This window comes from Lepus europaeus, chromosome 9 (assembly GCF_033115175.1).
Source record: "Lepus europaeus isolate LE1 chromosome 9, mLepTim1.pri, whole genome shotgun sequence".
Taxonomy (NCBI): domain Eukaryota; kingdom Metazoa; phylum Chordata; class Mammalia; order Lagomorpha; family Leporidae; genus Lepus; species Lepus europaeus.
In genome coordinates this window covers 22,655,362-22,669,449 of record NC_084835.1, presented here as the reverse complement: position 1 = coordinate 22,669,449, position 14,088 = coordinate 22,655,362, and the positions used below count along the sequence as shown (strand labels likewise).

General features: G+C 45.0%; 1 protein-coding gene across 1 annotated transcript in view; it reads left to right on the top strand.

Annotated features, from left to right (window-relative positions):
• Positions 1-14,088, top strand: part of MAP4 (microtubule associated protein 4) — a 183,612-nt gene that overhangs the window by 108,441 nt on the left and 61,083 nt on the right. The window contains 1 exon segment of the mRNA XM_062200753.1: positions 9,940-10,062. Within this exon segment, the coding sequence (XP_062056737.1) occupies positions 9,940-10,062 (123 nt within the window).

Genomic DNA, 14,088 nt, shown 5'->3' with positions numbered 1-14,088 from the left:
GGGGAAGCAATGGAAGACGGCCCAAGTCCTTTGCCCTCTGCACCCGTGTGGGAAGACCTGCAGGAAGCTCGTGACTCCTGGCTTCAGATCAGTGCAGCTCCGGCTGCTGCGGCCAATTGGGGAGTAAACCATGAACCAGCAGATGGAAGACCTCTCTCCCCCTGCCTCTCCTTTTCTCTCTGTGTAACTCTACCTCTCAAATAAATAAATAAATCTTTTTTTTTTTAAAGATTTTTATTTTTATTTGAGAGGTAGAGTTAAAGACAGTGAGAGGTAGAGAGATGGCAGAGAGCTGGATTGGAAGAGGAGCAGCCGGCACTAGATCTGGCATCCATATGGGATGCTGAAGCTGCAGGCAGAGGATTAACCTCTTGTGCCACAGCGTGGGCCTCACCGTGTAATGTTTTTATTCTTCAGTTGAATGTTTTCCCTTCCACATTCCAGTTATTTATTTATTCATTAAGAAACCACTTGTTGGGTAGCAATGAGGTATCAAGAAAGATGCATGATTCTGGGAATAGTGCAGAGGTACAGTCCTTGTTCTCAAGTGACTAAACATGATGACCAACATCTCGTATTCAAATGTTTGAGAATATGCATACAGTTTGCGAAGGGAACCCTAAAAGAATAGTCTTAGGGGCCGGCGCCGCGGCTCAATAGGCTAATCCTCCGCCTGCGGCGCCGGAACCCTGGGTTCTAGTCCCGGTCGGGGTGCCAGATTCTGTCCCGGTTGCCCCTCTTCCAGGCCAGCTCTCTGCTGTGGCCCGGGAGTACAGTGGAGGATGGCCCAAGTGCTTGGGCCCTGCACCCCATGGGAGACCAGGAGAAGCACCTGGCTCTTGGTTTTGGATCAGCGTGATGCGCTGGCCGTGGCGGCCATTGGAGGGTGAACCAACAGCAAAGGAAGACCTTTCTCTCTGTCTCTTTCTCTCTCACTGTCCACTCTGCCTGTAAAAAAAAAAAAAAAAAAAAAAAAAAGTCTTAGGGATTATCAGTGGTAGTCCATGCAAATGGTCCTGAGACAGGTCATATGTAAATATTAGTAAACCTTTGGCAGTTCAACAGTATGGGAGGAGCTAAGTAAATTAGTCTAGGTGGAGAGAACAGCTTACATAAAATAGTAGAGAGTTATGGATAATGAATAGTTTGGGCAGCTGGAAAGTGCAACAAATTAAGTAGACTGGATGATTAACGGTGTTGAAACATTTTTAAAAAATATTTTTATTTATTTTACTTGAGAGTCACAGTTAAACACACACACAGAAAGGGGGGGGGGGGGTCTTCCAGCCGCTGGTTTACTCCGCAATGGCCACAATGGCTGGAGCTGGGCGGATCCGAAGCCAGGAGCCAGGAGCTTCTTCCAGGTCTCCTATGTGGGTGCAGGGCCCCAAGGACTTGGGCCATCTTCTGCTTCCCCAGGCCATAGCAGAGAGCTGGATTGGAAGTGGAGCAGCTGGGACAAGAACTGGCACCCATATGGGATGCCAGCACTGCATTCAGGGTCTAGCATGTGCGTGCAGGATCTGATATGCTTCAGCCATCCTTCACTGTTTTCCCAGGCACATTAGAAAAGTAATTGACTGAGAATCTGAGAAAGGAATTAGCTTCCTCCTGTCATTTTTTTTCTAGTTTTAGGAAATAAAAGTATTTCTAATTTTTTTTGACAGAGTTATAGACAGTGAGAGAGAGAGAGAGAGAGAGAGAAAGGTCCTCCTTCCGTTGGTTCACTCTCCAAATGGCTGCTACGGACGGCACCACGCCAATCTGAAGCCAGGAGCTAGGTGCTTCCTTCTGGTCTCCCATGTGGGTGCAGGGGCTCAAGTATTTGGGCCATCCTCCATTGCCCTCCTGGGCCACAGCAGAGAGCTGGACTGTAAGAGGAGCAAATGAGACTAGAACCTGGCGCCCATATGGGATGTGGGCCCCGTAGGCAGAGGGTTAACCAAGTGAGCCACAGCTCCGGCCCCAAATATTTCTAATTTTAAACTAATTTAAAATGTATAGAAGAGTGGAAAGAATAAAGAACTCTGGTTTTCCCAGATTTACCCCAAAATAATATTTTGCCACGATTGCTTTATCATTCTCTAACATATATATGAATATAACATATTTGCCTTGTCATTTGTTTTATCTTTGTAATAACAATGTAAAATGTTCTCCTATCTGTTGCTTAACAATGTTGACTGTTACTGAATACTATATTCAGATATTTCCCTCACCTTTTCTGTGACATGCCATTGCAACCATTAATTTTATTTAGTTTTGAAATATTTATTTATTTGAAAGACAGTGACAGAGAGATAGGAAAAGAGAAAGATCTTCTATCCACTGGTTCATTTGCTAACTGGTCACAATAGCTGGTGCTGGGCCAGGCTGAAGCCAGGAGCCTGTGACTCTATCCAGATCTCTCTTGTAGGTGGCAGAGACTCAAGTATTTGGGCCATGACCCACTGCTTTCCCAGGCAGATTAGCAGGGAGCTGGATCTGAACCAGGGGAGAACACTGAGGTTCAGAGAAATTCAACAGGTTAACAACATAGGTCTTCCAAGACCAGTGGCTAGTACCTGATCTTCTGCCTAAATTTATGCTCTTTTTCTGCTGATTTATCACATTGAGCATCTTAAATATGTGCATATTTTGTATATCTCAACAAAGCAGTTTTAAAAATAATACAACCCCTTAAGGGCTTTTGTTTATATGGATTATATCAAATTAAAACCAACAGAACTTTTAAAAATTATTTTAAAAAATAACAGTGATTCCATTTACGTAAATTTAAAGAACATGGAGGCTGGTGCTATGGCAAGGCAGTTAAAGCCATTTCGAGTCTGGGTTGCTATTTCTGTTCCAGCTCTGTTAATGGCCTGAGATAGCAGCAGCAGATGTTCCAAGTGCTTGAGACCCCACACACATATGGGACACCTGGAAGAAGCTCCTGGCCTCGGATTGGCCCAGGTCCAGCCATTGCAGCCATTTGGGGAGTGAACCAGGGCATGGAAGACCTCTCTCTGTTTCTCTGTCTACCTTTCAAATAAATAAACGTATCTTTTAAAAAGAGAGAGTGGGGGGCCGGCGCTGTGGCATAGTGGGTAAAGCCACCGCCTGCACTGCCAGCATCCCATGTGGGCACGGTTTGAGTCCCAGCGGCTCCACTTCCGATCCAGCTCTCTGCTATGACCTAGGAAAACAGTGGAGGCTGGCCCCAGTCCTTGGGCCCCTGCAGCTGTGTGGGAATACCTGGAGGATGCTCCTAGCTTTGGATTGGTGCAGCTCCGACTGTTGCGGCCAACTGGGGGAGTGAACCAGCAGATAGAAGACCTCTTTTTCTCTGCCTCTTCTCTTTATGTAACTCTGACTTTCAAATGAATGAAATAAGTCTTTAAAAAGGGCGGGGGGGGGGGGGGTCGGGCTGGCATCGTGGCTTAACAGGCTAATCCTCTGCCTTGCGGCACCGGCACACCGGGTTCTAGTCCCAGTTGGGGTGCTGGATTCTATCCCGGTTGCCCCTCTTCCAGGCCAGCTCTCTGCTATGGTCCGAGAAGGCAGTGGAGGATGGCCCAAGTGCTTGGGCCCTGCACCCGCATGGGAGACCGGGAGAAGTGCCTGGCTCCCGGCTTCGGATCAGCGAGATGCGCCGGCCGCAGTGGCCATTGGAGGGTGAACCAACGGCAAAAAGGAAGACCTTTCTCTCTGTCTCTTTCTCGCTATCCACTCTGCCTGTCAAAAAAAAAAGGGGGGGGGGGGGAATCAGTGTTGTGACATGTGGGTAAAGCCACCACCTGCAGTGCCGGCGTCCCATATGGGTGCTGGTTCAAGTTCCAGCTGCTCCACTTCCGATCTAGCTCTCTGCTATGGCCTGGGAAAGCAGTAGATGGCCCAGGTCCTTGGGCCCCTGCACCCAGGTGGGAGACCTGGAAGAAGCTCCTGTCTCCTGGCTTTGATCGGCGCATCTCTGGCTGTGGCAGCCAGTTGGGGATTAAACCAGCTGATGGGAGACACACACCCCCCACCTCTCCTCTCTCTGTGTAACTCTGACTTTCAAATAAATAACTAAATGTTCAAAGAAAAAAAAAAAAAAAAAGAGATGAGTGGGAGCAGTGCTGTGGCATAGCAGGTAAAGCTGCCGCCTGCAGTGCCAGCATCCCATGTAAGTGCTAGTTGGAGTCTGGGCTGCTCCACTTCCAATCCAGCTCTCTTGTTACGGCCTGGGAAGGCAATAGGACATGGCCCAAGTCCTTGGGCCCCTGTGCCTACGTGGGAGACCCGGAAGAAGCTCCTGGCTCTTGGCTTCTGGCTTCGGATCTGCCCAGCTCTGGCTATTGCTGCCATTTGGGGACTGAACCGCAGATGGAATACCTGTCTTTCTCCCTTGTCCTCTCTGTCTCTCTGCCTCTGCCTTTCAAATAAAGAGATAAATCTGAGAGAGAGAGAGAGAGATCATCAAAGGGTGCTATAGAAGCTGTGAAACCAGTGTCATGGCTTTCAGATGTGGGTCAGTAGGAGGCATGTCAAGCAGGGAATCGTTCTCATAGGCAGTGGCATAGGGGCAGAATGGAGTATGGGCGTTATCCAGGGCCAGAAGACCATCCTACCCACAGGCTTACCTATTATTGGAGTGATAAGAAATAAGTCTAGCATGGATCATTTAATTAGTGAGGAAGAGTATTAGATTAGAATCCCACATTTGTGAGAAGCTTTGGTATTGTTGAGGCCCTGAACAAATTGTCTTTAATAGCTTTAAAATAGATGGGTAAGTCTCTAAACAGCATGCGAAGATTGGTACAGTTTTCTTTTAAAAGAGGTGAACAGTGGGACCAGTGTGGTGGCACTGCAGATTAAGACACTGCTTGGGATGCCAGCATCCCATATGAGCTCTGATTCTAGTCCTGGCTGTTCCACCTTTTTTTTTTTTAATTTAAAATATTTATTCAAAAGGCAGAATTAGAGACAGAGAAATTCCATCTGCTGGTTCATTCTCTAAATAGCCACAACAGCTGGAACTGCTCCAGTTTGAAGCTGGGAACCAGGAGCTTCTTTTGTGTCTCCGACATAGATACGGGGGCCTAAGGACTTGGGCCTTCTGCTGCTGCTTTCCCAGGTGCATTAGTACGAAGCAGGATGAGAAGTAGAGCAGCCAGGAATCAAACCATTGCCTATATGGGATGTTGGCATTGCAGGTGATGGCTTTACCCGCTACACCAGCTCCACTTCTAATCCAGCTCTCTGATTAAGTGCTTGGAGGACATTGGAGGATAGCCAGGGGGCTTAGGCCCTTGCTAATCATGTGGAAGACCTGCATGGAGTTTTAGGCTCCTGCCTTCAGCCTGGCCTGGCCCTGGCCAGTACAGTCATTTGGGGGGTGAGCCATCCAGTGGAGAGTTTCTGTCCCTCCTGTCTCTCCCTCTCTCTAACTTTGCCTAAAACAAATAAGCAACAACAACAAAAATATTAAAGAAAAGAAAGTGAAAGTGAACAAGTATCCTTAAAGGTCATTACTGAGATGAAGAGAGATAAAGGGGCTGTGCCAGATTTAATGTGGTTAGTGTGTGTGCAAAGCCTGAATTAAGAATTCACATATTTGGGCCAGTGCTGTAGTCCAGCAAGTTAAAGTCCTGGGCTGCAGTACCAGTAATCCATACGGGTGCTGGTTCGAGTCCCTGCTTGTCCATTTCTGATCCAGCTCCCTGCTAATGCACCTGGGAAAGCCCAAGTCCTTGGCTCCTTGTACCCATGTGGGAGACCCAGAAGAAGCTCCTGGCTCTTCAGATGGGCTCAGCTCCACTCTGCTCTGACCATTGTGGCCTTTTGATGAGTGAACCAGCAGATGGAAGATTCTCTCTCTCTCTCTCTCTAACTCTGCCTTTCAAATAAATAATATAAATCTTTGGAAAAAAAAGTGCTCATGTATCTTTTTTCAAAAGATGGAAAAATTGTAGTGTTAACATCTGAATTTTTAAAAACATTTATTTTATTTATTTGAAATAGAGAGAGATTGAGATCGTCCATCTGCTGGCTCACTCCTCAAATGGCTGCAACAGCCAGGACTAGGCTAGCCCGATGCCGGGAACTTCATCACAGTCTCCCACATAGGTATGGGGTCCCAAGTACTTGGGCCTTCTACTGCTTTCCCAGATGCATTAGCAGGGAGTGGCACTGGAAATGGAGCAGCCAGGTCTCACCGGTGCCCATGTGGGAGACCTGAAAGAAGCTTCTGGCTTCAGATTGGCCCAACTGTGGCTGTTGGAGTCATTTGGGGAGTGAACCAGCAGATGGAAAACCTCTCTCTCTCTCTCTCTCTCTCTCCCTCCCTCCCTCTCCTCTCTCTGTGTAACTCTGACTTTCAAATAAATAAATAAATCTTTTTTAAAAAAAGCCTCCTGTTGGCCGGCGCCGTAGCTTAACAGGCTAATCCTCCGCCTTGTGGCGCCGGCACACTGGGTTCTAGTCCCGGTTGGGGCGCCGGATTCTATCCCGGTTGCCCCTCTTCCAGGCCAGCTCTCTGCTATGGCCCGGGAAGGCAGTGGAGGATGGCCCAAGTCCTTGGGCCCTGCACCCGCATGGGAGACCAGGAAAAGAACCTGGCTCCTGGCTTCGGATCAGCACAATGTGCCGGCCACAGCGGCCATTGGAGGGTGAACCAACGGCAAAGGAAGATCTTTGTCTCTCTCTCTCACTATCCACTCTGCCTGTCAAAAAAAAAAAAAAAAGTCTCCTGTCATTTAATTAATATTTTTAAAAAGATGTATTTATTTGTTTAATTAATATTTTTAAAAAAGATGTATTTATTTGTTTGAAAGGGAGAGTTAAACAGAAAGTGATGTGGGGGAGGAGAGAGAGATGCTGGTCTTCATTCGCTGGTTCACTCCCCAGATGACCACAATGGCTAGAGCTGAGCTGATCCAAAACCAGGAGCCAGGAGCTTCTTCTGCATCTCCTACACAGGGCAGAGGCCCAAGCACTTGGGCTATATTCTGCTTTTCCAAGCCATAGCAGAGAGCTGGGTTGGAAGAGGAGCAGCTGGGACTTGAACCAGCTTCCATATGGGATGCCAGCACTGCAAGCTGGGGCCTTAACCCACTGTGCCACAGCGCCGGCCCCAAAGAGACTTCCCATGCACTTGTTCACTCCCCCAAATGGCTGCAAAGGCTGAGGCTGGGCCAGGTGAAAGCCAGGAGTCTGGCACTCCATCTGGATCTCCCACATGGGTGGCAGGGGCCCAAGTACTTTGACCATCTTCTGCTGCTTTCCTAGGCTTGCTAGAAGGGAGTTAGAGTGGAATCAGAAAAGCCAAGGCCTCAAATCTGTGCTCACATGGGATGCTAGTGTCGCCAGTGGCAGCTTATTCCATGGCGCTAGGGCTGCCTACTGGTTAAGATACCCATATGATACACTTGGGTTCCATACCTGGCTCCAGCTTCTGATACCCCCTATTAATGCAGATTCTGGGAGGCAATGGTGATGCTTCAAGTAATAGTAATAGGCTCCCTGTTATCCGCTTGGGAGATGTGGACTGAGTTATTGGTTCCCAGTTTCAGCCCTAGCCCAACCACCAGCTGTTAGGGGCATTTGGGAAGTGATCCAGTAGATGTGGGAGCTTGTCCGCACGTGCTCTTGTTCTCTCTTTTCTGTCTGTCTGTCTTTCTCTAATAAGTAAGTGAAGGAATAAAATTGGGAAAAAAGTGGAAGAGGGGCTAGCATTGTGGCCCAGCAGGTTCAGCTGTCGCCTGCTGGGCCAGTATCCTATATGGGCACTTATTTGAATCCTTGCTGCTCTACTTCTGATCCAGCTTCCTGTTCCTCTGCTTCGGAAAGCAGCAGAAGGTGGCCCAAGTGCTTGGGCCCCTGCACCCACATGGGAGACCCTGAGGAACCTCCTGGCTCCTGGCTTTGACCTGGCCCAGCCCCAGCTTTTGTTGCCACTTGGGGAATGAACCAGCAGATGGAAGATCTCTCTTCCTCTCTCTGTTTCTGTCTCTCTCTCTCTAACTCTGCCTTTCAAATAAACGCATATTTAAAAAATATATTAGAATATTTTAAAATATTTAAAAATATTTAAAATATAAATATAAAAATATTTTAAAATTTTAGAAGAAACCTCTTGGTTATGGGCAGGACTGTGTCCATAACTTCCAAAGAGAAGCAAGTTGTACTAGAAGCTCCAGTTGGCAGATAGGACTTGGGAGGCTTTGTCATTCACAGTATTAACTCTCCCTTCAGCAGATAAATTTCTTAGGGATTGGGTACTTTTCTCTAAAAAGTATTTTAGTTATATGGTGATGATTCAACATCTTACTTAAAAATATAGTCCATTAACCCCCTCCCATTCTTTTTTTTGTAAAGATTTATTAATTTATTTCAGAAGCAGTTATAGACAGAGGGAGAGACAGAGATCTTCCATCTGCTGGTTCACGCCCCAAATGGCCAAAACAGCCAGAGCTGGGCCAATCCAAAGCCAGGAGCCAGGAGCTTCTTCCAGGTCTCCCACTAGGGTGCAGGGGCCTAAGAACTTGGGCCATTTTCTACTGCTTTCCCTGGCCATCAACAGGGAGAGGATATATGTAATATACAAACATTTATCTTGTTTTATTCTTCTTCATTTTTCCAAGCCACTTCATGAAGGTGAAATCCTAGTTCAGTGGTTCAGTGAAACATGGAAATGAGGGCATGCTTCCAGTGCAAGTAGATGTGCAAACTGGATGAGTTGACTGATAATGCAGGAGGCATGATCCTGGTACTTCCTTCTACTTTGCCTTGAGGTTAGCGGTAGATAGATTTTTTTTTTTTTTTTGGACAGGTAGAGTTACAGACAGTGAGAGAGAGAGACAGAGAGAAAGGTCTTCCTTCTGTTGGTTCACTCCCCAAATGGCCACCACAACTGGCTCTGTGCCAATCTGAAGCCAGGAGCCAGGTGCTTCTCCTAGTCTCCCATGTGAGTGCAGGGGCCCAAGCACTTGGGCCATCCTCCACTGCCCTCCTAGGCCACAGCAGAGAGCTGCACTGGAATAGGAACAACCGGGACTAGAACCCGGCACCCATATGGGATGCTGGCGCCACAGGTGGAGGATTAACCAAGTGAGCCACGGCGCCGGCCCGAATCTATGCTTTTAAAAAGTAACTTTATTGAGGTATAATTTACATACCATAAAAATCACCCATTTTGGGGGCAGGTATTTGGCACAGAAATTAAGATGCTGTTTTGGATGCCTGCATCCTGTGTCGGTGTGCTTAGGTTTGAGTCCCAGCTCCATTGCTAATTCTAGCTTCCTGCTAATATGTACCCTGGAATGTCGCTCAAGTAATGGATTCCTGCCACCTAGATTGAAGTCCAAGCTCCCAGCTTTGGTCTGGCTTAGCCCTGTCTATCGTGGGCATTTAGGGAGTAAACCATTGGGTGAGAGTTTGCATTCTGTTTCTCAGATAAATGATAAAAATTAAAGTAATGTTTTGGAAATATATATTATGAATGGATTTCAAAATTTTGAGCACCAAAATATCTTTTAACTCCTTTTTTAAAATGAACTTTTTGAAGTACCCTTGTATATCCTAGAAACCCTACTATAGGGGGACAGTGCTGTGACACAGTGGGTTAAGCTGCTGTCTGCAGCACTGGCATCCCATATGGACACAAGTTCAAGTCTTGGTTGTTGCACTTCTGATCTAGCTCCCAGCTGCCTACTGATGTGCCTGGGAAAGCAGCAGAGGGTGGTCCAAGTACATAGGCCCTTGCTCCCATTTGGGAGACCTGGAGGAAGCTCCCGGCTCCTGGTTCTGGCCTGGTCCAGTCCCAGCCATTGCACCCGTTTGGGGACTGAATCAGCAGATGGAAGAATTCTCTCTGTCTCCCATCCTCTCTAATTCTGACTTATAAATAAAATAAATCTTTACATTAAAAAAAAAAAAACAAAACTCTAGTAACTTTTCTGATGTTTCTGTTTTAAGGATCTTCAACTGAATTCCTTGAAGAGAAAATGGCCTACCAGGAATATCAGAACAGCCAGAACTGGCCTGAAGATACAAACTTTTGTTTTGAGCCTGAGCAAATAGTGAATCCTGTCCAGAACGGTAAGCATAGGTTTGCCTGTAACTCTTGCCCATGCGCTGTGACATAAAAATGGAAAAAGCACAGCCACTACTCTGATAAAACGTTTAAGATTAAGTATGGGTCATAAAGCACAAGCAAGGCATAACTATTTACTCAGAACATCTGTTGCCCTTTTTTCTCATTGATTGTTTCTTCTGAGGCACCAAATGTCCTGTAGTTCTCTCTGTTTGAAAACCTGTTTTGAATAAATTATCTGAACTTCATATTCTTTGAAAAATAGAACCCTAATTCTTCCCGAAGTAATTACAGTAATAAAGCACTATTTGTTGAGTGCCCGTTTTGTACCAGTCACTTGCTTTTGCCACTACATACATATTATCAGTGTTCCTTACCTAACTATGCCAAATATATATTATTATCCTCATTTGACAGAAGAGAAAACTAGCTCATATGCAATTCCTATAATATTTTTTCTTTTTAGAAAAAGCTTATCTGTAGTTGCCAGAGCTGGAGGTGGTAAGCATTGTGCATTGCAAAAGGGCCTCAGAAGAGTTCCATTGCTTCCTCCATGTCAGTTGGCCCAGTTGAGAGCTCAGGTTACTGGTTTCCACTTAGACATGGCATCATTTTTCCATATGTCCGTGGTTGGTTCCAAAGGACTAGTATTTGTGATGTTTCTGTACCATTCTCCAATTACTGACTTTTCTGGATTCATGGTGATTTTTAAGATATTGGAGGGGTTGGAGCTATACTGTAGCTGGTAAAGCCACCATCTGCAGTGCAAGCATCCAATATGCATGTCAGTTTCAGTTTTGGCTGCTCCACTTCCAATCCAGCTCCCTGCTAATGCACATGAAAAAGCCGCTGAAGATGGCCGAAGTTCATGGGCCCCTGGATCATGTGGGAGACCCAGATGAAACTCCTGGCTCTGGCCGTTGCGGCTACTTGTGGCATGAACCAGCAGATGGTTCTCTCTCTCTACCTCTCCCTCACTGTAACTCTGACTTTCAGATAAAATAAATAAATCTTTAATATATATTAAATACCCATGTGGGTGGGTACAGGGGCTCAAGGACTTGGACCATCCTCCAGTGCTTTCCCCAGGCACATTAGTAGGGAGCTGAATTGGAAATGGAGCAGCTGAGACTTGACCTGGCTCCCATATGGGATGCCAGTGCTGCAGGCTGGAGTTTTAACCAGCAACCAGCTGTACCCCAGCGCTGGCCCCCTTTGATCCTTTTTGAGTAAAAAAAGAAAAAATTTTGAAAGGTAGAATTAGAGAAGGAGGGATATATAGAGAGAACTTCCACCTGCAGCCAAATGGCTGCAACGGCCAGGGCTGTACCAGGCTGAAGACAGGAGCCTCCTGTCTTCCAGATCTCCCACATGGGTGCAGGGACCCATGGACTTGGGCCATCTTCTGCTGCTTTCCCAGGTACATTAGCTGGGAACTGGATCAGAAGTAAAGCAGCTAGAACTCAAACAAGCACTGATATGGGATGCTGATTTAACTGTGTCACCACAGCACTGGTCCCTTGAGTAAAATTTTTATATGAGAGAACTTTAGGAAGTTCCTATTTGGGGCAGGTGTTGTGGTGCATTGGGTTAAGCCACTGCTTGGAATGCCTGAATTCCATATCAAAGTGCCTGATTTGAGTCCCATTTACTTTGTGTTTGCCATCTAGCTTCCTGCTTCTACACTGGAGAGGCAACAGCTTAAGTAGAGAGCTTCCTGCTACTGGCTTTGGAGACCCAAATAGAGTTCCTGCCTTTATCCTGTGGGCATTGGGAGAATGAACTAGCAGATGGAAACAGTCTGTCTCTGTCTCTGTCACTCTGCCTTTCAAATAAATAATTACATATTTTTTGAAGGTCTTGCAAAAATAGAAATATTTAAGTGGGAGACCTGGATCATATTCCCGGCTGGTGTTTTTTGCCCTGTCCCATTTTGGACACTGTGGGTATTTAGAGAATGCAGCAGCAAATGGGAGCTCTCCCTGTTGGCGGTTTCTGTCTGTCTGCCTCTCATATAAATAAATAAAAATTTTTAGAACTTTTATTTTGATGCAAAAACATTTTCAACTGCATGCATGGTTTTTTCATAATATGCATTTTTCATAAACTTTTTGAAGCCCTCTCTTATGGTTAGAGTTAAGGGCCCAAATTCAATTGTATGAATAGATGAATTGTATGAATAACAGAATGGATACCTATTGGAATCCCATTGTCCCAGCTCCATTATTTGAAAAGACTGTTTCTTCCACATTGAATGATCTTGGAATTCTTGTTGAAAATCCGTTTAACATAAGTGCATAGTTTTGTTTCTCAACTCAATGCAGCATATACTGAATGTATTTGGTTTCTTAATTTCATTTTCAGATAATTCATTGCAAGTGTCTAGAAATATAATCACTTTTGTTTATTGATCTTATTATCTTTCAACCTTGCTGAACTTATTTATTAGTTTTAGTGATTTTTTTTTAGTGGATTCCTTAGGATTTTCTAAAGACTTTCAACTGTGGTCTGAAAATGTTAGGTGGTTGGCTCAGTTATGGCCTTTGTGGTTGGCTCAGTTATGGCCTTTGTGGCCATATGAGGAGTGAACCAGCGGATGGAAGACCTCTCTTTCTCTCTCTATGCCTGCCTCTACCTCTGTGTAGCTGTACCTTTCAAGTAAATAATAAATAAATCTAAAAAAAAAAAAAAGTAGGTGGGAAATTCCAGAAATAAAGAACTCATAAGTTTTAAATAACCTTTATGTAGTACATCATAATTCTTCTGTTTTATGACTAGTTATTCATCTCTTACTGTGAAAAATTTACAGATTAAAATTTGTCATAGGTATGTATGCAAAACAACATAGTGCATGTGTGTAAAGGTTTTGAAATCATCCAGAGTTTCACACATCCACTGGAGTTTTTAGAACATATCCCCTGTGGATAAGGGGAGACTGTTGGAGTTTGAACTTTTTCTTTCCAGCCTGGGAGCCTGGGTGCCTGCCCTTCCTTCCTTCCCTCCTCCCGTTTACCTCTCCCCCATCCCCTTCCTTCTTTTCCCTTCTCTTTCCCCTCCCTAGAACCTTAGTATAATATTAAGTAAAAATGAGAATGAAGGTAAGCATGTAACTGCACTGTTAAAGATGCCAGTGTGGCAGTGGGTTAAGCCACCATCCACCACTTGAGATGACTGTGTCCCTTATCAGAGTGCTGCTTCAAGTCCCAGACACTCTGCTTCAGATCCAGCTCTCTGCTTATATGCCTAGGAAGCAAAAGATGATGGCTCAAGTAATTGAGTTCCTGCCATCCACAAAGGAGACCTGGATGGAGTTCTTGGCTCCTGAGGTCTGAACCCCTATTTGGAAGATCTCTCTTTCTGTCTCTCTGTCTGTCACTCTGATTGACCATTGATCAATTGGTCATAAAATAAAAAGACACTACTATCCCTCATTAGATAGAATAGTTGGGTTCAGTTTCCAGCTCCAGCTCCTGATTCCAGCTTCTGCTAATACAGACCCTGGGAGATAGTGGTAATGAATCAAGTAATTAGGTTCCTGCCACTCATGAGTAGATAAGAGCTCTTTCCCCTTCTTGCTTCTGTTTCTGCCTCTGAAAAACAAGAAAACAGAAAACAAAGCAGTGATGAGAGTGGATGTCTTTGTTTTATTCCCTGGTCCTAAGGGGAGGCATCTAGTCTTTCACCGTTCAATATGCTATGAGTTATGCATGTTTTATAGATACCTTTCATCAGAATAAAAATATGTCCTTCCATTCCTAATTTGTTAAGTGTTTTTTTATCACAAAATGGTATTGATTTTGTCAAGTAATTTTTTTATAGCTGTATAGATAATTGTGTATCTTTTTATTTTTTCTTCTGTTGCTTTGTATTGCATTAAGTGGTTTTTGGATGTTAAACTAACTTTGCATTCCTGCTTATGATCCTTAGGTTTTTCTATAATTTGGCATAGATATATAAGTCTATTTGTTGAGGATTTTTGAAGCCATATTTTTAGTAGATCATGGTCTAGTTTTCAAGTGACTTTTTTTTTT